General features: G+C 41.6%; 1 protein-coding gene across 5 annotated transcripts in view; it reads right to left on the bottom strand.

The window, feature by feature from the left end:
• Window positions 1–23,609, bottom strand: part of ARHGAP26 (Rho GTPase activating protein 26) — a 459,132-nt gene that overhangs the window by 203,390 nt on the left and 232,133 nt on the right. For all 5 annotated transcript variants that reach the window (XM_010388274.2, XM_010388276.2, XM_010388277.2 and 2 more), the window contains one exon: window positions 11,404–11,440. In XM_010388274.2, the coding sequence (XP_010386576.1) occupies window positions 11,404–11,440 (37 nt within the window). The remainder of the gene's footprint in view (window positions 1–11,403; window positions 11,441–23,609) is intronic.

Below are 23,609 nucleotides of genomic sequence, written 5' to 3'. Positions count from 1 at the left end.
TTTACCTATCTGTCCTCTTACCTCGAAATGCTCTAAGAACAATGTGTTGGTCACAGCAAAATCTGAGGCAGGGAAGCGCAGGGAAAGAGAGAGCATTCAGAATCAAAAGCCTAAGATTTGAGCCCTGGTGTCTCCACAAACTGCCTGTGTAAGTTGTGCATACTTCACCTCTCTGACCCATTCCCCTCACATATAAGATGCAGGTGTTGCGAAAATCAAATAAGGCAATGCCTGGAGGAACTTTAAAGAGACCATCCAGCGCCATGCTTTTACATAAATGGGTTCTGGCTTTGGATAATGATGACATTATTGGTAATAATAAGAATAAAGGGCAACATTTAATCATTGCTGATAATACCAGGCACAACTGAGCAAAGGATGTCCATCCTCATCTCATCTATTCTTCCAAAAAAACCCAAGACTTAATTATTAAAACTATTCCCAACTTCAGACAAAGAAACTGAGGCCTGGAGAAATTAATTTCTCAAAATCACACACTCAGTAATTCTTGAGACTGGGATTTCAAACCACGTGTGGAGTACTCCAGAGCTAACACTTCTAAGCACTACTCTACCCTCTGCTCAGTCTTACATGCTGAATGTGAGCTGCAGGCTCTGACAACTCTGATCAGTGCAGGGAGTGACCAAGTTTGCCCTCAGAATGAAGTCTCAGTTTTCACATCTGTAAATGGGGTCAATAATAGCATTTAGCTCATAGGATTCTTAGAAGGATGAAATGACATCACATATATCAAGCAGTGAACACGTTGCCCACTCCACAGTATGTACTCAATAAACATTAACCATAATAACTGCAAGCCTGTACTCGGTGGCAGTGGGGGAAATCTTTTAGTCTCTGTCTCAATAACCCCTTGCACTGGGCTTTAGGGGTTAAAGATGTAGCCAGGGGCCTGCTCACTGTCTCTTGGCTGAAGCCCAAACTGGGATGCCAACGGGTGGCTCACACCTGCTCAGGCTGCAGCCTGCTGTCAGTACAGAGCCCACGTCACTGAGGGAAAGGGGAATATTAGGCCATGGCAAAGGCATACACTGGCTGCACCTGCCAGTCTAAAGCTAGCTGAGAGAGAGGGTGGATTTGTTAAGTGTCTTTTAGGACAAGCAGAAAGGCTTCTGACTATCCAGGCAAGTCCAAGGAGTACCACCACCAGTCCTAGCTTTGGAGGCCAGGGTCTCATCAAACAAAATAGCTGGGAACCCAAATAATAAAATTTGTGCAAAAACAAGCTGTTTCCTGCCCCTTCTTCTCTCTCCAGCCCCCTGCCCTCCAAGCCAGGGCTATTCTAGAGCTGGGGTATTACAGCTCAACTAAATATAATTCAAGCTCAATGCACCACAGCAACTGTGTTGCACAGGCAACTCATAATGAAAAGTGAGGTGTAGAAAGTCAGCACCTAGGGAGAGCTAGAATTATACCACCTCACCTGACTGTGGCTCAGAAGATGAAAGTGGTGGCCACGGAAACTGCATGCACAGGAGAAGGGAGAAAGGGGAAAGAAAAGGGATGTGGGGAGGAGGGCTGGAAGGAATGCAGGCGAGGGAGGGAGGGAGAGTGTCTGTCCTCTATCAGCTCAGACCTGGCAGGCCTGGAGAGAAAGCTGGAGGGGATGCTGCACTCAGCTGACTGCCTCGTGGGCCAGTGCACAGGAGGCCAGGCCACTGTGCCCATTAATGCCTTCCAGACTTCTCAGGTTTAAAAGGGGAAATGTTCTATTTATAAGCCACTGACCAGTAGAGACCTGGCAGCCTCTGGATGGCTCTGATCCCAAAAGGATCCTGGTTACCGGTGGCTGCCTCCTCCTGCCTCTCAACTGTGGGTGTTCTAACAGCAAAAGGCCAAAGGTGACTAGAAGCAAAAGAAAAAAAAAATCCTCTTTTCTGCCCTCTGCTGCTTTCATGAGACGGTGGATTTTTGGTAATGGCTGAAGGCTTTAGAAGCCTTTTAAAAACAGTGGCCCAGGCGATTCCATCAAGGCTTTCCCTACAGTTTTCAAGCCTAAATCTACTTTTCTGTTTTACAGATCAAGGGAAGCTAAAGCACAGAGATGAAGGAAATGTACAATCAGAGGCACAACAACGGGAAACAGAGCAATGGTAATGATGTCCCTCCCCATCTCCTCTCCTGGTCCTCAATCTTGTCCTCATAAAACAAGGCAAACCTGAATATAACACCATCAGGGAGTTTGCTCTGAATGAAGGCCCAAAGAAGAATGAGTGGATGTACAGAAACAACATATAAAGCGTTACGCTGTGTTGCCAAATCCCTGTGGGAGAGTGGTGGGCCAGGCTAAGGGTCTGACCCTGGGGAAGCCAGTCAGTGAAATGTGTGACCCTTGTGCACCCAGCACTGTGCACAGGTGTTTGAGGAATCACCAAGGGCTCTAATGAGGTGGTGCACTAAGAAGGAATATGGGATGGCCCCTCAGTCACAAAGAACTAGAGGGGTTAGATGTTGGAGTCAGATGATGAAATTCCTTCCAGCCCCTCTGGGTGGACCACATATGAACAGGACGGCAGAACGGATCAAAGATTTCAAGCATATGAAGAGTCACCGGAAAAAAATGACCCTGGTGATCACGTAGGCTAGGGTCTGAGTATGAGCTTCGCTACTTCTCAGCTGTGCTCCCTTGACCTCTTTTTTTTTTTTTTTTTTTTTTGAGACGGAGTCTCGCTCTGTCACCCAAGCTGGAGTGCACTGGCCAGATCTCAGCTCACTGCAAGCTCCGCCTCCCGGGTTCACGCCATTCTCCTGCCTCAGCCTCCCGAGTAGCTGGGACTACAGGCGCCCGCCACCTCGCCCGGCTAGTTTTTTGTATTTTTTAGGAGCGACGGGGTTTCACTGTGTTAGCCAGGATGGTCTCGATCTCCTGACCTTGTAATCCGCCCGCCTCGGCCTCCCAAAGTGCTGGGATTATAGGCTTGAGCCACCGCGCCCGGCCCCCTTGACCTCTTTAAGCCTGTGAGCTCCTTTGAAAACTCAGTTGTCGTGAACAGCATTTGTGCAAATGGCAGCCCATCGTGTGACACTTTCATGCCCCCTGTCAAAACCGCATGCCATCCTATTTAGACTAATTTTTAAAACTTAACCTTGTGTTAAGCTAAGGGTTAATAAACTATAGTCCCTGGGCCAAATTTCCCATTGCCTGTTTTGTAAACAAAGTTTTACTGGAAAACACCCACATCTGCTCATTTCCATATTGTCTATGACTGCTTTCACACTACCATAGCAGAGCTGAATAGTCCTATAAAAATAAAAATATTTACTATCCAGCCCTTTACTAAGAAAGTGGACCCCTGTGCTAAGCAATAACATTTATAAAATCAGGGGATCAGCCGGGTGCAGTGGCTCATGCTTGTAATCGCAACATTTTGGGAGGACGAGGTAGGTGGATCACCTGAGGTCGGGAGTTCAAGACCAGCCTGGCCAACATGGTGAAACCCCATCTCTACTAAAAATAAAAAAAATTAGCCAGGCGCGGTGGCGGGCACCTGTAATCCCAGCTACTAGGGAGGCTGAGGCAGGAGAATTGCCAGAGCCCTGGAGGCGGGGGTTGCAGTGAGCCGAGATCACACCACTGCACTCCAGCCTGGGCAACAAGAGCGAAACTCTGTCTCAAAAAAATAAATAAAATAAAAAATGAAATAAAATAAAATAAAATTAGGGGATTTAAGAGTACTTATGTTCCCCGCAATACACATTAAAATAAATAAAGAAATCTAAATGGTAATTTAAAATATACTCTCTCAAATGACCTAGAGTACCACCAGCAGTGTGCATACCCCACTTTGAGAAATACAGGAACGAGGATTAAATGAACACTCATAAAGCACCAAGACTGAGAAACAGTAGCAGGTTGTCTTCCTCCCTTCAAGAGCAGTGTTACCAATCCAGCTGGCTTTAACTTTCCAGTGGCCTTTTCCTTTTGTAGTGGGAGTAACTGGCCTGGCCAGAAGATAAGAGTAATAATCAAGAGTAATTAGGCACTTACCAACTAATGTGCAAATATTAATGTGCTGAACTTTCATCCTCACAATCAATTTATGAAGTAGGGGTATTATTATCCCCATTTTACAGAAGAGGAAATGGAAGCTTAGAGAGGCGCAGCACCTATCCCATGTTCTACACCCAGGATGCTATTCTACACCAGCCACACTTTAATCCTCCATGCAAACCCTCTCTCTAATCCATGTGGCCGAATCTACACAAAGAGAATGATCTGAGATATGCACAAAGGCTAATGTACAAGACCAATAGCTGATGAAATTAACAACTTTTGAAGCTATTATGAATAACATAGGCCAATGTTGTTCATAATACCAAAAACCTGGAAAGAACATTAGTCTAACAATGGCAAATGGTTCAACTATATTAAGATATAGTCCTATGACAGAATATTAAACAATCATGACAGATGATACTTCTAAACATTTCATGACATCAGAAAATGTCTGTAATTTTTTAAAGCAGAATACAACAAGTATATTCAATGTAATGCCAGTTAAATTAAAATTCATACCAACATTAACAAAATACATACAAGACATCGTTTAAAAAAGGTAAAAAGGAAATATCTCTGGGAATAATATTACCAATGAGTTCTTTCTGAATGTTTCAAAATATTTTGCTGTATTTCTGGAATATTCTACAATGAGTTCCTATTTCCTTCTTTAATCACTGCTCTTCTCCCTACCTCCCAGTGTGAATGACAAATTGGCAAACTGCAGTGAGTTCTTCAGCATTTTTTATTCAAATACAAACGATTCTTATAAAAACACTAGATTAAAAACAAACCAGAAGGAAAGAAAGGATTAAGACTTGGAAGCAAAGAGGAAGTGTTATATTTTCTTCTTCTGGGGAGGAGAGAAAGGAGGAAATTTCCATTTTTTACGTGTTTTTAACCAAGATGGAATCCCACTCTGAGCTCACTCTCAAATCCATGAGCTCTGGGATGTAGTCTGCACCCTGGGCACTTCTGTAGATGGTATGAATATAACGTACACCCACACGATGTAACTGGGCCATCTCTCTATTGTTTCCCTGTGGTCTGAGCCTCCACAGCAGATCACATGAGCTTTAAAGGTAGAGACAGACGTGTGTTCTAGTTATGAGTGTCCTTACCTCTCAGTACTCACATATCTCAGTGCCACCTGCCCTTAGGAACTCCCAGAAGGCTGGGCATGGTGGCTCATGCCTCTAATCCCAGCACTTTGGGAGGCTGAGATGGGAGGATCACGTGAAGCTAGGAGTCCAAGAACTTCTAGAGGCATTCACTGAAGGAAGAGCTACAGGAAGCCTAGACTCCTGCGGTCTCATCCAGCACAAGATCCAGGTGGAAGTAACAGGAAAATGTTGAACAAGAGTGAGAAGTGGAGTGAACCACACAATGCCATTTTGAAAAGCCAGATGGCCAGCGCTGAGCCAGGTCCTGATGTGCAAGAGAAGGCATGCCTGCAGCAACTTCAGCATATTCCTTTCAACATAACCCGATTAACCTATGGAATCTAAGTTAATACCCACATCGAGGAAAGTGGCACTGTAAAGTCTAGATTAGGAGACTGAGCCCTCTCTGCCTCAATCTGTCAGACTTCAGCCTTCAAGCAGTTGGAGAAGCAGTGGGAGGGCAGCATTCCTGTAAACAAGCTAATCTTTTTAGAGTTAAGTAGGCAGTGACATTTGTAATTTAAAACGTCAAACTTGGAAAAGACCAACTCACACTATGAGAGCCTGCTCTTCTCTTACTCCCTTGCACTGGACTGGTGTGTTCTCTCTGACAAGTTCTCGGCTTTCTAACCTTCTCTCAGGTGGGACAGCAGGACAATAGCAGCCTGGGCTGAGAACAGGCCTCTCGTCCTGCTTCCAACTTGGACTCATTACAAAGAAAAATGAACGAATTCTCATAGTCTTTGGGGAGTAAATCTTATAACTCCCTAAAGACATTCCCTATCTTGTACCCAAAGGTAGGGAACAGCAAAAAGACAAAAAGACAACGAGGCTGCAGGGGGTGAGATGGGAAAAACGGTTTTTGCCCAGGGCAGTCTTGTTCTCTGTAATAATGAAAGGGGCGAATGAATGACAGGTGTCAGATGACTAGGTGACTGACAATGGCAGTGATCACTTCCTCAAAAAAAAAAAAAAAAAGCTTAAGAAGAATAAGAAGAACAAAATCATACTTTCTTCTTCTTTATTACCTATACTTCCCTTTTCCCCTTCCCTTCTCTATTAGGTAAGAGTTTGACCAATTAGAGAATCTGGTGTCACTGATACAGATTCCTGACATTCTAGAAGCAAACCCAGGAAGGGTCCCCATAGGTAGCAGGGTTGGCAAAAATAAAATATTGGTTTTTAAATTTAGTATCTAGGGATTAACTTGACCAGGAGCACACATGATCTCTAGGCAGAAAAAGAAAATTCTCATAAAAAACGCTGGTGGTCTGAATAAATGGAAAGACATTCAAAGCCCTTGGAAGACATGACTCAATATTACAAAGGTGTCAACTTCCTCCAAATAATCTGTATGATTCAATGCAATCCCAAAGAAAAATTTTATTTTGGGAGAAACTTCTTAAACTTATTCTAGAATTTATACAGAAGGATAAAGACTCATAAATACCCAAGTCAAACCTCAAAAAGGAGACTGAATAGAGGAGACTTAAATAAGTGGATATTAAGAGTTGCCTCCAAGTTATTATTAAAAACAGAGAGGTATTGGGACAAAAACAGCTACACAAAAAACCTGAATAAAGGGCTCAGAGACAGAACTAAAATATGCAAACCTAAAATGCAAGAACACCGGCACTACAAATCAATCAAGGGAAGAATAGGTAGCTTAGTAGATATTGACAGGAAAACTAACCCTCCCCGTGGATAAAAATAAGAATGGATCTTCATGGAACATCTCATACCGTGGTGGAAATCAGCTGGATTCGAAACTTAAATGTGAAAGACACACTCATAAAGCCAATAAAAGAAAACATAGGTACACATCTTTGTGACATGGGTCACAAAGGCCTTCTCCAAAATACAACTTGAAAATCATAAACCAGAAGGCAAAAAAGAGATGATTTGAATATATAAAAAGGCTTTAAAGACTTTATAGTCAAAGAAGGATACCACGAATTAACAGACAGATGACAAGATGAGAACATATTTAAACTGGCTAAATCTAACAAGGGATTAGTATCTAGAATCAGTAGGAACTTTTTACATATCAAAAAGAAAAGATGGTAACTGAAATAGAAAAATGGGCAAAGGACATGAATAGGCAATTAACAGAAGACAAAACCCAGTAAACTAACAGGCATATGAATAGATGCTCAAATTCATTAATTACCAGAGAAATGCAAATTAAAATAACAATGAGCTATCATTTTACACCTATCAGACTGGCAAAAAATTAGAGAGCTGAGTACTGGTGAGAGTTGGCAGGAATGGAGAAATTTGCACATAGGGTTGCTGGGAATGCAGATCGACCACTCTGGAGAACAATACAGGAGAGTGCTTAAATGAAGTCTATGCATAGCCTTTGGCCAGCAATGCTTTGGGTGGGTGTATCCCAGAGGAATTCTCACACAGGAAGACATGTACAAAGATGTACACTGTGGTGGTGTGAGTGGTGATGAGGAGTTGGAGGCATGAGGAGATGGAGTACATCTCTACAAAAACAGATACAAAGTGCTGTGTACCACAAATTATGCAGTAATCAGAAGCCACAGCATAAAAGGACACAGAGGAATATGAAAGGCTCCTAACACAATGATGAGGGCACAAAATTAGAAATAAAACAAGACACAGAACATCTATTAACATACACCATTTATTAAGAACACAGGAAGATAAAAGACACACATTTTAGAAAAAAGAACTAAAAGGGAATGAATAAATAAAACGAAACACAAGGAAAGAATGAATGAATCAAGAAACCTGTGCTGATAACGTGCCATGAACAGGGGAGTGTGATGAATTCAACTCTCTAAACCTGAGATCCAAACAGAGAATTAAAAAGAGGAGAAGAAAAGGCTCTGCAAAGAAATGTACATATATTTATCAGCTGCCATCCTATCCCTGGCAACTGGGTCATTTGGAAAATACCAGCAGCTGACAGACATTACTTATGACCCTGTCTTATACTCCACAGGCACCGTATGCCCTGAGAGAAACTTCAAGATGAAAGCAACGAATTCAGAAATTCCCTTTTGCTATCTGCTCCTTCAAAACATTCTGGCTCTGTGATAAAATGTTTGCATTGAAATTCCCACCAAAACATTTCCTAGAAAGGAAAATGCTGGACATTTGGAATTTGGACTCTAGACATTTGGAATCTGGTTAAGAAGAGCAATGCCTCACTCTTAAATTCATATCAGATTGGCTTTATATCTTTAAAAGAGTTTAGATTGTGACACAAACAGAAGGAGTGTGGCAGAACAATCAAGACCCAGAGCATTAGCGCCACCTGTGGTAGATGAGCCCTAAGGGTTTGGATTAAATTGCAAATTACTGCAATCAAGAGATACAGTACAACAACCTTAGCAAGGAGGGGAAGCTAAGAACCTGCACCATGTGGGAAAGGGTCCAAAAAAGGGTGAGGAAGCACTAAACCAGACCATTACACTGGCTTGCCAGCTTGGAAATCAATCAATACCCTAAAAAAAAAAATTCCTATTTAAATGACTCCTGAAAAAGTAGTCTCTCTCTCTCTCTCTCTCTCTCTCTCTCTCTCTCTCTCTATATATATATATATATATATTTTTTTTTTTTTTTTTTTTTTTTTTTTCAGACGGAGTCTTACTCTATTGCTCACCCTGGAGTGCAATGGCACAATCTTGGCTCGGCTCACTACAACCTCTGCCTCTCAGGTTCAAGCGATTCTCCTGCCTCAGCTTCCTGAGTAGCTGGGATTACAAGCGTGTGCCACCATGCCCGGCTAATTTTTATATTTTTAGCAGAGATGGGGTTTCACCATGTTGGCCAGGCTGGTCTCGAACTCCTGACCTTGTGATCCACCTGCCTCAGCCTCCCAAAGTGCTGGGATTATAGGCGTGAGCCACTGCACTGGCAAAAGTGACCAATTTTTTTAATCCATCTTTTTATCTCCTATGTGCTAGATGAAAGGGTAATGATTGAAGGATCATTAGACACCCAAGACAAGCAACTCCTCTTTGCTCTGTGAATAACGAGATGCAAAAAGCAAAATGTCACAACTGTTTATATTTTCCAAAATAAAATTGTTTGTCTTATTCTTTTCTCGAGGGAGGTCAAGTAATGCATGTTATTAGGTATGTTGTTCTATAGCCTAGTTTTTTAAAATTTCAATCATTAACATACTATCAACACAATTTCTGCAAATATATCCAGCCCTCTCTGGTTCTTTGTAAAGGCTGTATACTACTCCTTAATTTATTTAGCCAGCTCTCTATTTGGTATTTAGATTGTTTCTCATTCTTTGCTATTTTCACCAATGCCCCAACAAACTTATTTGTACAAATAAATACAAACTATCTTTGCACTCTAATGATTTCTTTAGGACAAGCCATTGGGGGGTTAGAGGGTGGTCACTTTTTTCAGGTTTCCAAAGCATATTCTGAAAATGCCTTAAGAAATATCAGAACCAGTTGGGATGCCCACTACTAGAACCATGGTTGTCTTTCAAATCTATTGGGATTTATCCCAAATAGAGAGATGTAGGTTCATAAGGTCACAAGTTACAAGTAAAATTCTGGCCAGTGTGGGTGGAGGTCTCCATTCATATGCCTCTCCTCCCCCACCACTTTTGGGTACTTTATTACAGTGTGTCCCAGGAGGGGCCAGGTGTGAGTATCTGTTAGTGTAGCCTACTTGGCATCCATCCCCTCTGGTCCTGATGGCTTCCCTGATTTCCCTCTGGGAAACTACCCTACTCCCATTTTTTGCAGCAGTCTTGAAACTTTCAATCAAAGTGTACAGTTTTCCCCTGGGTGGACCCAAGTTAGACCAACTTGATGCCTGGGAATTTCAATCTTCAGAAAGGTGAAGCAAAGACTACAAACAGTTTAGAGCTTTATCGTACTATCCAGAAGACCCTTTCTCACCGGGTTCCTGAGTCTCCAGAACTCGTCTATTCTCAAGCCTCACTTTTCAGCTCCTCCGACCTTACTACAAGCTACCATACAGCCTTACATATTCCTTCATTATTGTTACTGTTGTTTTTGCCTCAGTTAGCCAGAGTTGACTTCAGGTGCTCTAAAACAATCATACCTAATTGGGAGTGGGGTAGGGTGGAATTATGTCTTTGTTTCCTTGCATATTTACTTGAAATTTTTCCCTTGTTCTTTTTTTTTTTTTTTTTGGAGGTGAGGGGGAACATTTTTTTTCCTCTCAAAAAAGGCCTCTCAACCTACCCACAGCAGACATTCCAAATTACTTAATATTTTATATAAAACTCCCACGTAAAACTTATATTTTGAAAAGAAAGGGGGAAAAATTCTCTGTCCTATAATGACTTTCACAAAAAAAAAAAAAAAAAAAAAACAAAAAACACTTCATCCTTTGGTCCACGTGGAGAGGCACTGTTCTACTGATTTTCCTAACACAACTGGAATTCACAGTGGGGCTACCTTTAAATTTTTTCTCAAGTGGATTTTACAAAGCAAGGTGACAGGATTTCCTTTGTACTCCTGCAGCAACCTGGAAGGATTTTGTTTTTTCTCCCATACACCAAGGAGATAATCAGCCCAAACATTCTACCAGTAGCAGGTTCATTTTAATCCTGTTGCCTTTACAAGATTACAGGTACCCTTGGAAATCATGATTAACCAGAGTGCTTACAGGCAGCAGCAGGGCAAATGCACTATGGTCTACAGAGGCTGCCCACGGACACTTCCAGCAGAGAAGAATGTTACCATAGAATTCATCTCCATTCTTTCCTTCCCCAACAGACCACAAAGAAAACAGAGTTACTAAGAAATCATCTAACATAGTTATTGCCTATCCAGTCCTTTGAGCGAGACCGTGCTGGAGGCAAAAGCAACTCTGGCTTTCCCACAGGATAAGGCTCTCGGGCAGTTGAGTATTACTGTATTAAGTAACTTTTAAGTGGTGATGAGCTATAGTCTTAAGACCTACGATTAAAGGAGATAATGTACACGAGAATGCTTTGTAAAGTGTGACACATTATTTCAATGCAAGGGGTCACTACAGCCTTGCCAGCCAGGCTTACTTACCGTCCCTGTGGAGTCACCTCCCTGTGGAGTCACGGGTGGAAAGTTGGGGTGGAGGCATGTCCCACTGCACTCAGGAACTGAGGCCAACCCAACATGCCCACAGCACCGCCTGGTGGTTCACGCCTGGAGTAGCAACTTCTCAAAGCCCACTCCCAACCCTGGCTGTAGGTTACCCAAGCATCATACTTACTCCCTTCACTCTGGCTGTCTTTGTTCGAGTTGTAGACCTGGAAAATAAAAATAAAAATTCACTTGTGTGCATTTTATACCACCCTATAGGTTCACTGTAGAAAACCATTATCTTCCTCATTTTCCCTAGTTTGTACCACGAAGTAGAAAGTAATTTCTGGCTCCCAAATATGAACCCATTCAATAATTATCTACTTCTCAGTATTTACTTTAGCTGTTCTTAAGTGTGTGTGCATCAGAATCATCTGTGCAACTTTATTGTGTAAAAAAAAATTCCCTCTTTTCAAGAAAGCAAGTAAATGTATATGCATACATAAATAGAAAAGAGAAAAAAATTAAAATTAGTTACAAATCGTTAAGCATGAACTGCGCACCAGGCAATGTGCTAAGCATTTCACATGAACGATCTGAAATAATCAACATGACAATTCTGTTGGGCAGGAGCTGTTATTATCACTGTTTCACAGATGGAGAATACGAAGCCTAGAGGGGTTAACTAATGTCTCACAGCTAGTTAGTGGCAAAGTCAGGACCTTTACATCAGAAACGTTGACTGTTAATACTGGGGAGTGGGAACTGTTACTTTTTACTCTACATACTTCTAGAAATTTGAATGTTATAAGGAGAATAAATATTTTCCATAGAAACCCCTTAAATAATATAAATCATAAAAAGGGAAAGTACCCCAATAAAGAAAAAGAAAATGCCCAATATAAAAGAGACAATGACATATTGCAAGGGTCAGCAAGTTTTTCTTGCAAAGGGTCAGATGTTAACATTTTACGCTTTGTGAGCCAAGAGGCAAAATCAATGACATTATGTAGCTACTTCTACAACAAGATAGAAAGCAAATTTTCATAAATTTTTTGACAAAATAGAGAATCTAATAATATTTGAGTATGATTTTCTGAAATGCAAGCCTACTAATCAGAAGAATGTTTTGTTTCTTTTTTAAGAGAGGTTGATATTTAGCTTCATTGGTGCTCAAAGTTAGTATTCCTTATAAAGTCGATTGTAGATGTTTGTTTGTAAACATGATGCTTGTCTTATGGGCTCTACAAAAGAAGGTGGTGGGCTGGATTTGGTCTGTGGATCACAGTTTGCCCGTCCCTGATATGCTGTCATAATTAAATAAGATGAAACCTCTACTTTAGAAAAGTAAAAAATTGGCTGGGAGCAGTGGCTCACACCTGTAATCCCAGCACTTTGGGAGGCCAAGGGGGGTGGATCATGAGGTCAGGAGATCAAGACTATCTTAGCTAACATGGTTAAACTCCGTCTCTACTAAAAAACACAAAAAATTAGCCAGTCGTGGTGGCAGGCGCCTGTAGTCCCAGCAACTTGGGAGGCTGAGGCAAGAGAACGGCATGAACCAGGAAGTGGAGCTTTCAGTGAGCTGAGATCATGCCACTGCACTCCAGCCTGGGCAACAGAGCAAGACTCCATCTAAAATAAATTAATTAATTAAGTAAAGAAAAAAAATCATAGAACCCAAGCCCTTCTTTGGTTATTAAGGTTCTGTAGGTATAGAAAGGTATAAGGTGAACCTGATCATAATATATATTTATTATTTATATTATATATAATTATATATAATTATAATTTATTATATATAATATATTAATATATAATTATATATATTTTATATAAATATATAATTATATATTTATAAATATATAATTATCTATATCTCCTTCCAGTGATTCTAATGGCCACTCTCAATTGAGAACCACTTATTTAACCCGTAAAGAAACTAAGGCAACCACCTCGGAAAAGAACCATTAAATCCAGAAAGGGATTTTTTTACTTAAGAAATATGACGGAGAATGGCTGGTCAAGAGGTCCCACTTGGCCCTTTAGCTGCTTTGTGTCTTTGGGTCTCTTAGCCTCTCTGGGCATCTATTGCCCCATCTGTAAAATGAGGGAGTCACCCAAGAAGGTCTTTGAATTATCAAGCTCTAAATATAATAAATCACCCTATTTTATTATTAGTTTTCTAAAGAAAACTAAAGCTACCAGGCCACTTATTAAAGGTCAGAAAGATTAGGAAAAAGGGAAGAGGTTTCTGTACTTAAAGAGGATTGTCTAATGAATAAAAAGGCATCAATATATATACCTAAAAGTTCGAGAGATAAGGAGTCAAAGGATTTTGATCCTGGCCTGGGCTTCCCCATCGGTAACTTCATCTTGCTGAACTTTAATTTCTTCATCTATAAAATGTGGGTGATGATAGGTTCTCCTGACTAACTCAGCCAGAGATGCTGTGAACATCAAACGAGATTGTGCCAAAGAAATATACTGAAACAGCACAACACAATGCAAGCGCTCTGGATTCTACTACTGAGAAAAGAAATGCTTAACATTCAAGGAATCTAAGGGGAGGGCAAAAGTCACCACCAAGTCTAGGTGGAGGCTGACATAGAGGTTGTGTAATTTCTGCTTAAAAGAGGAAACAGAGTGGCCCATTCTCCCTCAGCAGCATCTTTATCATCTATATAAATGAACTTGAGCTAGACCATGGTTTCCAAATCGAGCCCCACAGCACCTGCACAAACAAGGACTGCCAAAGGGGTTGGAGAGAGGCTAAGAGCAAATGACCCCTCCCTTGGCTTTTATCCATTTTACTCATGTGGCTGTTGAACAAGGGCATAGCAGCTTTGAAAAGTTTGAAGACCTCCTAAATAGTAATTTCCCATGTTGCTTGTGATTCGTTTACTTATCCATGCATTTAATAAATATTTACTGTGTGCTTATAATGGTCAGGCAATGTTCCAGGTACTGGGGATACAGATGAACTAGACATCTGTAATCTCTGCTCTCATAAAACCTTCCAATTAGTGAAGAAAACAGAAATAAACAGATGCACAAATATGATTACTTCAAATATTGATAAGCATACTGGAGAAAGTTAAAATAAAAAAAAAGCGGGGGTGTATTGTGGACTTTAGGTGAGGAAATGCTTCTCGGAAGAGGTGACCTTTCCGCCAGGCCTGACTGATGAGGGGGACCTCCTTGGGAAGATGTGGGGCCAGTGCCAACAAAAAGTACAGGTCCTTCGAAGGTGAAAAGTCATTGCATTTGAAGGAAGAAGGCCAGTGTGGTTGGCAATCAGTGCAATGCAGAGAGGGGTAGGAGATGAGGATAGGGCAGAGGGGCAGCGATCCGATCCTGCATAGCCTTGTGACCTATGAGTGAAATGGGTCACAGTGTAATAGCTAGGACCAGAGATCCATGGTGACTGGCATTCACTAACCTTGGAAAGTTGGGCAAGGGAAGTACAGTAGAGAAGACCACACTTTGGCAAGTATTTTTTTTCAGCCATCCTTGATCCCTGCATTTCTCCCAGTAAATTCAAACATTCTATCCAAGGGAAACTTGCTTCTATTTATAGCTGGCAAAATCCAGAAGGAATAGTAAAATGCAGGACTTCCAGCCCTCCTTAATTAGGAGATGAATTTGTGCCAAATTACTGTCTTTCAATGTTTCCTGGGTCTCAGGAGATCCCTTCCTGGAACACCCAAGCATTCCCTGAATTGGAGAAGTATAATCAATGAGCCAAAGGCACCAGAAACATGTACCCACCTGCTCCTCTGAGGCCAGGCCGTTAATCTCTGTCTGGTTTGGGTTAATGAGCCAAGGAGAATGAGTTTTGAAATGAGGCTAACAAATCCTGCTTACCAGGACGTTGTGACTACAGGGCCCAACAAAGAAAGCCCAGGGTGGGGAAGCAACCAGATGCTGGCTCAGTCACAGCACTAAGCAGGATGGTTTTGTTTACCTGGCACTTACCAAGTGCCACACATGGCAACGTCTAATCCTTGCAACCACCACATGGATGAGGTCTAGTATTATTCTCATTTTAGAGATATGGAACCTGAGACCCAGAGTGGTTACACAGTTTGTGTAAGGACACAGAGCTGGTCAGTGGTGTACTATTCTATCTTGCCTCTAAAGGATGTACCAATAATTCCCTTTTACCTTTCCAGGCAGTGGCAAATGTATATCACTACCAAGTCCCTCCAGTGGTTGGTATTATGGCTCATAAATACCTTGTATACTGACAGAAACTAACAGCATCTAATTCACCCTTTAGAAATGGTCGGTCTGCTCTGGGTTATCCTTCTTCTACAGATCTCATAGCTGCCCACTAGCATCAGACTGAGGTTCAGAGGCAAGAGCAATGTCCTGAAAGGTCACTTTGACCATAGCTTTGTCTTATGATTAGCAATTTCAAATTTATATGCTTTCAGGTAAGCCTCTTGAGAGTATCTATCTTAACAGAATAGAACCCAACTCTCCAGGAGCAACCCAAGTGGACAACAGGCACTGAACAATGCCCTGATTTATGGCTCCTCAGAAGACTGAAACAGTTAACGCACCTTCGACAACCCAGCTTCAGCTAACCTCTACCTGTTCTGCTTAGCTAGAGTACTCTAAAACCTGGGAATATTGTCTCCTTTGGGTTTACATACTTTGATGTAGGTATAGTCTAGTTTCTACTGACCGTTGTATATGAAGATTTGTTAAAGATCCATGCCAACAAGTATCTATATTCAAGTATATGCTTCTGGAAAAGAGAAATTACATGTGTTTTTCCTATCAGGAACCATCTAAGAGTCATTAAAGAATAATTAGGACAGATAGAAATTAGTAATGATGATGATGACAAAAGCCCTGCTATGTGCCAGACACCATGCCAAGCATTCTGTGTGCACTTGCTGTGTGTCTTATTTGGTTCTCATACCAGCCTAATTATTCCTGTCACAGAGATGAGAAAACTGAGGCATTAGAGAAGTTAGGTCACATGGCCAAGGTCAGACAGCTGGAAATGGGCAGAGTCCAGACAGGAACTCCCACGGTCTGTCTCCAGATACCAAGCACTTAACCACTAACCACATGATCAATAAGTCATTGTGATGATGACGACAATGACGATGACGATGACGACGACGACGATGATGATGATGATAAAGGTGAGATGTTGTGGGCAGCTGGGCAGGTGAATCACAGAAGGAAGAACTTGCTCTGAGTCAGAAAGAAAATGAAACTGGGAACAGCCTTCTGATTCTAGCCTGGAGTATTTACCACTAACCCATGCAACCAGCTGGCATCTAGTGTAGAAGTGACACTTCATATTCTCTCTGAACCACAGGGTTTGATCCTGACGATATACACCAGGGGTGGAGAGTAGCTCTTTGATACAAATCACAGGGCACTGCAATTCTGAGTCCTTACCCAGAAGCTGCAATGAAAGTACAATTTAATAAATCAAAGGAGGGCAAGGAAAGCCTTCATATGCTTCCTCTGCACCAAGATGTGATTTCGCAGTAAATTCTGTTCACTGCTGAGCCAATTCAGTTTACATGTCCCTACAGAATTAACAGAGAATACACAGAGTCATTTGGATTCCCAGAATTTTTCTATGAGTACCTTTATTACCATTATCCAAGCCGTACTGAGAAAGCAGAGAGGCTTGTTTTTCAAATGTAGAAATTAAAGACATAAGTAAAGCAAAAATTTGACAAAACAATGTAACTTTTCCCTTTCACACACAGCTGTGTTAGAGTTTAGCCATACCACACTTTGGATCAAAATCTGGACAAAATAAAGATGCTGGAAAAATAGGTTCATAAGTAAATTTGTTTAAACCTGATGCTCCTCTCTAAACCGCACCATCTTTACCCAAATGCACATCCAAACCCTATGATCCCCTGAGGTCTACTTCAAGTAGTCTGGGATATCTAATCTCCTCCCACCTGGATGTTCCCCTGATGTACCAATGTGGAGACACACTGAATAGGGCAATGTGTCAACATCTTAAAACAGTGAACAGGCTGGTTCCACACTGTCAAATATCATCTCATCCCCTCTGTGTGACAAAATGGGTCCATCACTAGAGTCAAAAGAGCTTGTTCTTTTGCATTGTTTCTGTCAGTGGTGACAGACTTGTAGTAATCTACTGCTTAGGTTCAAAGTCTAACTTTACTATTCATTGGCTAACATGCGCATCAGTTATCATCCCTAGACCTCAGTCTTGCCATCAGGAAAAGGAGGATACTAACACTCTCCACCTCTTAGGATTGTTGTAATAATTAAATGGAATCACAGATATACAGTATTCAACACAGCACTGAATGTAAATTCTATGGCCTATTGAACATTTTATAAGGATTAACTTTCATCATCATCACTGTTATTTTCCTCCTTCCTTCTCTTCCCACTTTGTGTTTAAAAACCAAAATAAATAAATAAATAAAAGCCTTTTCTGGTGATGGAAATGTATCCCCTATGGGATAAATGGCTAAGGACGGGAAATGTCATTTGAGGGACCCTGTGGCATTGGTCTTGTTGGCAATGTAACATAACCAACTGAAACTAAGAGATGAAGGGAAAGGAAAGGAGATAATCTAAGGTCAACTTTTAGATCAATGGTTCTTAATCTTTTTTAAAATAGCAATCAAACATAAAAATAGCCACCTGCCACCAACCACTTTTTCACTATCAATTATGTGCCAAGCACCATACTAAGCATTTAAATGAATGATTTTATTTCATCCTCAAGCCTATGGGGTACTACACCTGCCTCTATTTCATAGCATCATATGGGTTAATTAACTTTCCAAAGGTTACATACTAGCAAATTACAGAGCCAGGATTTGATTTAGGCAGAGCACAGTAGACTAGAGTCTGTACTCAACCACAACTTCATACAGCTTCTCCACCCAGTCCTGCTTTCCAGAGGAAAAATAGCCTGCCAATTAACAAAGAACTCAAAAGAGGCTAAGCAGTAATTAAAATGGCAACAATGCAACCATTATGTAATAACAAAATTTCCACCCAATTTAAGCATAACAGGAATTCTACAAACTTCCAATTAATACAAGTGTGGCAGTAATTAAAAACCACAACCAGCTTGAGACATTTTAGGATGCCCAAAAAACACCCCTCCTAAAACCTATCAGCACATACAGAGAGAACTGGCCAGGGTTGCCAAAGACTGTGTGGCAGGTTTCTCAGTTGAGCACCACATTAGAATGTTCGGCAGACAATAATACAGGCTAAATTTAGGAACCTTTTTTTTTTTTTTTTTTTTTTTTTTTTTTTTTTTTTTGAGAAAGAGTCTTGCTCTGCCAACCATGGCTGGAGTGCAGTGGTGCGATCTCAGCTCACTGCAACTTCCACCTCCTGGGTTCAAGTGATTCTCCTGCCACCTGAGTAGCTGGGACTACAGGCCACGCCTGGCTAATTTTTTGTACTTTAGTAGAGATGGAGTTTCACCATGTCGCCCTGAGCTCGGGCAATCCACCCGCCTTGGCCTCCCAAAGTGCTAGGATTACAGGCATGAGCCACCGTGCCCAGTCTTAGGAACTTTTGATAACACCCCTGAGAAGTCACTAGTAAGACACCCTTAGTCTGTGGAATGCCACCCATGAAACCCAATAACGGACATGATTTTTCTAGATCCGGACTTCTCTTTTCACCCATGGGCCACAGGCCACACTTGGAAAAGCTTTTGAGAAGGAATTGTTTGAATCTGAAGCATGAATAGCCCGGAGTAAATAAGAATGTGTATCAACTCAAGGGGTCAGAGCTTGGGAGCCAGCTATTGGTTCTTCCTCCTCCTCCTCCCATGAGAAATGTGGCTCTCATCACTATGGTCTGAGTGGTGAAACATGCTCAGTGGAGCAAAAATAACACGGTTGTTGCAACTTTTCTGTTTCTCAGCTGGCAATACTCTGTCAGGCTTTCCCTTTCCACTGCTACCACTGTTGCACTTGCTGTCTTAGGAAGGCTCCCTCAAATGTGAAACCAATAAAAATATAGCTGATGGCACTTCCCAATGACCGATTCCTGAACCAGTGTCAAGACCTTGCTCTTACCCTGTAGAATTATACATAAAGGGGGTTCAGTAACTGACACATAGCCAGCCACTCAGAAAGTACTGATTGGATAAATAGAGAGAATAAGAGAGAAACTGCAATTGAAAAAAAAAAAAAAAAACCAGAAAAAACACTAAAGGTGGAGTTGGTGAGGACAATGCATTGGCCAGACAGAAAAGGCAAGCTAGATGTGTGCTCAGGCGTCCAGGTGACTGCTTTGTTCCCCCCATCACCTGGCAAATTCTCTATGAATCTTTCTTACAAGGGAATGGAAATAGACAATTCAGGCTTTCCTAGGAGACAACAGGATACAGATATATCTTATTTGGCTTAACTCAAGGCTATCAAAATCCCTCACATAGCCATTTATTTTCTATGTTCCACTCCTGTGTGTTAGGTCTACATCCACCAGGTGACAACAAATGCTGCTAATAGTTTTGGAGCCCATGGTACCACTGGGGAGTTCTGAAATAAGGGCTAAGGAAGGGGTTCTGTACCTATTGGTGCCGAGTGCCTTCCCCTACACAATCAGAGGCATCTCAAGACTAGGCAGTCTCTTAGAAAATGGCCCAGTAAAAAGTAACCAAATGGCTGTGCTCTTACAGCCATCCAAAAGACAGTCTTTCAACAGCCCCTAAAGCTTTCTTGCTGGTGAATAAAAATTGCTGCTTGCTGTTCAAAACATGATTACAACAATGATGATGAATAGAAAAATAAACTTTCTTTTCCATTAGTTCAAGCACTGCCTGCTGCTTTGTACCTTGTGGATGTAAGCAACTTATCTCTTTGTATTATTCCTCAGTAACATTGGGGGGGAAAAAGTGCTCTGGACACCTGTGATTACTACTGTTCAACATCCATGCCCCTCTTTTTCCAGGGATAACACCCTCATTTTCCTTCGGGAGCCACCTCCCTGCCAAGGTAAGTCCATATGGTTTGGGTGGGGCTGGTCCCAATTCCATCTTCAGGTTTGTTGCATGTGATCCAGACTATGCATCCTACAGCACATGTCATTGGCCCAAGCCAAACTCAGCCAACAACACTCACTCACTTTTTATTACAACTATTGGAAATGAGGCCTTGTGTTGCTAGGAAAACAGGATGCATACCTGAAGCTTTTGAGGCCAACTTCGGCTACCACACAGGCAAAGCCTTGAGCAGAAAAGGTCAAACAAAGAAATGCAGAGCCATGAATGAAGGGACATGGGATTCTGATTGTATCACTTGAGTCCTTTTATCTTAACATATCAGAAGCTCATCCCTGCTCTTTCCATAGTACATCAATAACATCCTTTTTATTTTACAGTTGTTTCTGTTGCTTGCAGACAAGGGTTGTCTTACTTGTGCTTTATAGGGAACTCTAGAGTGAAGGAGAAAAAAGTGCAAGAGTTGAACAAGAAACTGTGCTGTCATCCTTGAATTTCCCATTCCTTCTACCTCACATATCCAATCAGTTCCAAGTTGTATCATTTCTATTACTATCATAAATCTTGAACCTATTCCTCATCCCCACTTCTTTTTCTATTGCCCAAGGTCAAACTGTCTTTGCCTTCTCACCTAGACCTTGACATTGGCTATCTCCTGGTTCTTGTTGGCTCCACTCTCTGGCTGTGCTCACTTGCTCCACAAGATGTGTTTCCCTAAACCACAGTGTTGGTTGGAGAAGAGAAGCCTTCAAACCATCACAATACCAGTCTTCAGATTCTCAAAGGGCAGTGATGTGAAGAAGGGGAAATCTTAATGGGCTGAACAGAGATGAAGGTCAGGATGGAGTCCCCAGGAAGGCAGATTTCAGCTGAATCTAAATAACTGATAGGAGCTCTTCATGGTCCACTAAAGCAGGAGACTGACCCAGCATCCTCTTACACACAGACCTAAGCCCCCTTCTGTCTAGAAGGCAGCCCAGGCATTCCTGGGCTGATTAATTTAGCTGCATTTGGGGTCTAATCATCGTTAGCCTAACCCTTTCACTGGTATAGGCCCTGGACAGATTCCAAAACAGGAAGAAATGGATTTGGATGAAGTAGAGTCAAGGGTTGAATGGAGCATGCTGTGGGCTTTGGAAACTTGGCATTAAGGCCCGTGTTAAAGCAAACTAAATATGGCTAGAGAAGGACTCCATACTCCTATATTTGAGTCCTTGTGGACTAACCATAACCTGACTTAACAGGTAGACACCTGAAACAATAGCTGAGTCTTGGCCAGTCCCAGCAGCCACACCTCAACCACTTATACACTGGTGAGTGAGTGTTCAAACTATGTTCAAATAAGGCAAACACCAAGCTGTAACCAATCCAGTTGTTTCTGTACTTACTTCTGATTTCTGTATGTCACTTCTTTTTTTTTTTTTTTTTTTTTTTTTTTTGGTCTACAAATTTATTGTGACCACGAGGCATCCCTGGAGTCTGTCTGAATCTGCTGTCTGATTCTGGGGGCTGCCCGATTCACAAATTGTTCATAGCTCAATTAAACTCCTTTAAATTTAATTTGTATGGAGTTTGTATTTTGTCACCTGGTTCTACTGCCTTTGAGCTATGCGCCCTTAGACGATCATTTAACATTTCTGAGTCTGCTTTCTCATTGCAAAGTAGAGCTAAGTAATAATACTTATAAGAGTATTAACGGAATTTAAAATAGTCATCACAGTGACCAGAGGTGCTCAAAAACGTTATTTCCCTCTTCCTTACTCCACAAATATTTCCTAACTTACTTGATGGCTGCAGACAACCTTAATCTCTCGTTTCTTTGATGTCTTACTGCTCCTACAGTCTGTATTCTACAGAATTTAATATTTCCAAATATAATTTTTCATTCTCATCATTTCCAATCTCCAATCAAGGTCAGTTTTACATTTCTATGGGGCAGGGTTTAGGGGAAGTGATCCATGTGGCATCTAAGTGTTTGCATATATTCAGTGTCCAAGAAATTATTCCTGATTAAACGACAAGGGGTTTACAGATGCGCATTCCTTCGTCTGGGTCTTTCTCTGCAGGTCTGAGGCAGGTCATAATGACCTTGATGAGCCAATTATCCTTATAGCAATGCTTTCACATTTTGAGTGTCACTGGCACTTACTGCACTTCTCTACGAGAAATTTCAAATTAAGCTGAAATAGTTTCAAGAGAAAAGGTGAAACAGCTCCTCCTGGAGCATGTAGGTGGTAGGTTACACCCCAGCAACCAGTGAAGGAGTAGGCCATTTATTTTAACCTGTGTTTGGTCCTGGTGAATTAGGCACAGGCTAACTGTTCTGGGGTTATTAACACTGATTGTTGTGAGTGCTTCTCCTCCCCTACCCCGTGACTTTGATTTGTGTGTTACATAAACACTGTTGCCATAGTTATAATTCAGGAAGCTTTGTTGTTTGACCTTAAGAAAAATTCAACCTCAAATCAGGATAACACTGACTCTCTAGACCACAATAGACCATCAGAGGATAGGATCTGCCAAATTTCTTCAAGCTTCTAGAAGGAACTACTGTATTTTGGGTAACAAGCAAGCAACAAGAGGAGGAAACGCTGCAATGTTATGCAATTTCCTTGCATTTCATATTCAGCAATCCTGAAAACCTTTATAAGCAACTTCCCTAACTCTCAACCAAAGATTGGAGTCACAGCCAACATAAACAAAAACTGGATGCAACAGAGGAAGAAAGAAATCTAAGTAACGTACAAGTCAGAAAAGTATTTCAGGAAATCTTTAAAGTCAGCAGAAAGGGCACAAGCTCATTTGCTATCAAGTGCATGACAGTTCAGTAGATGGTGTGCAAGCTGACATGTATGTAGGATGTGGCCAGGTCGCAGTGTGAGGAGTCTCTTATGGCTCTAGCACTTCCTGGCTTCATGCTCATGCAACATTAAAAAGTGGATGTGAACCCACTCATCTGTCAGCATGCCGTTTACACGGTGAGAGGAGAGACCACCTCCCATCCCCCTAAAAGAAACTGAAATATTAAACAGAATGTCTTTATATGCTCCCCTCCCCAACCCCCAACCCAGTGTTTTTGGAAATAGTTACACATCTCTGTTAGCAGAAGAAAGAACCTTGCTCTTTTGTGCTTTAGAAAACTGCAAATGAGAAATTCCTCAGGATGGTATACAGGACACCAAAGTAGGAGCTCGTAAGGCTCTTCTGCTGCCCAAGTGGGGCCCAGCCCAGGAGAAACCACGGCCAGAAAGTGAGTCACCGCACCACGCTGCTCCTTTCAACCTCCAGTCCCTCCTTCCAGGAGGTTCCAGGCACTGGCATGCAGAGCTATCTACATTGTAACTTGAGGCTGATGCAGTCAGACAAACTCAAAGCACGTTCATGATCTCCTTCATCCCCAC

The sequence above is a fragment of the Rhinopithecus roxellana genome, chromosome 3 (genome assembly GCF_007565055.1).
Source record: "Rhinopithecus roxellana isolate Shanxi Qingling chromosome 3, ASM756505v1, whole genome shotgun sequence".
In the NCBI taxonomy this organism is placed as follows: Eukaryota; Metazoa; Chordata; class Mammalia; order Primates; family Cercopithecidae; genus Rhinopithecus; species Rhinopithecus roxellana.
The sequence above is the reverse complement of the archived record's forward strand: the minus strand, read 5'-3'. Positions and strand labels throughout refer to the sequence as shown.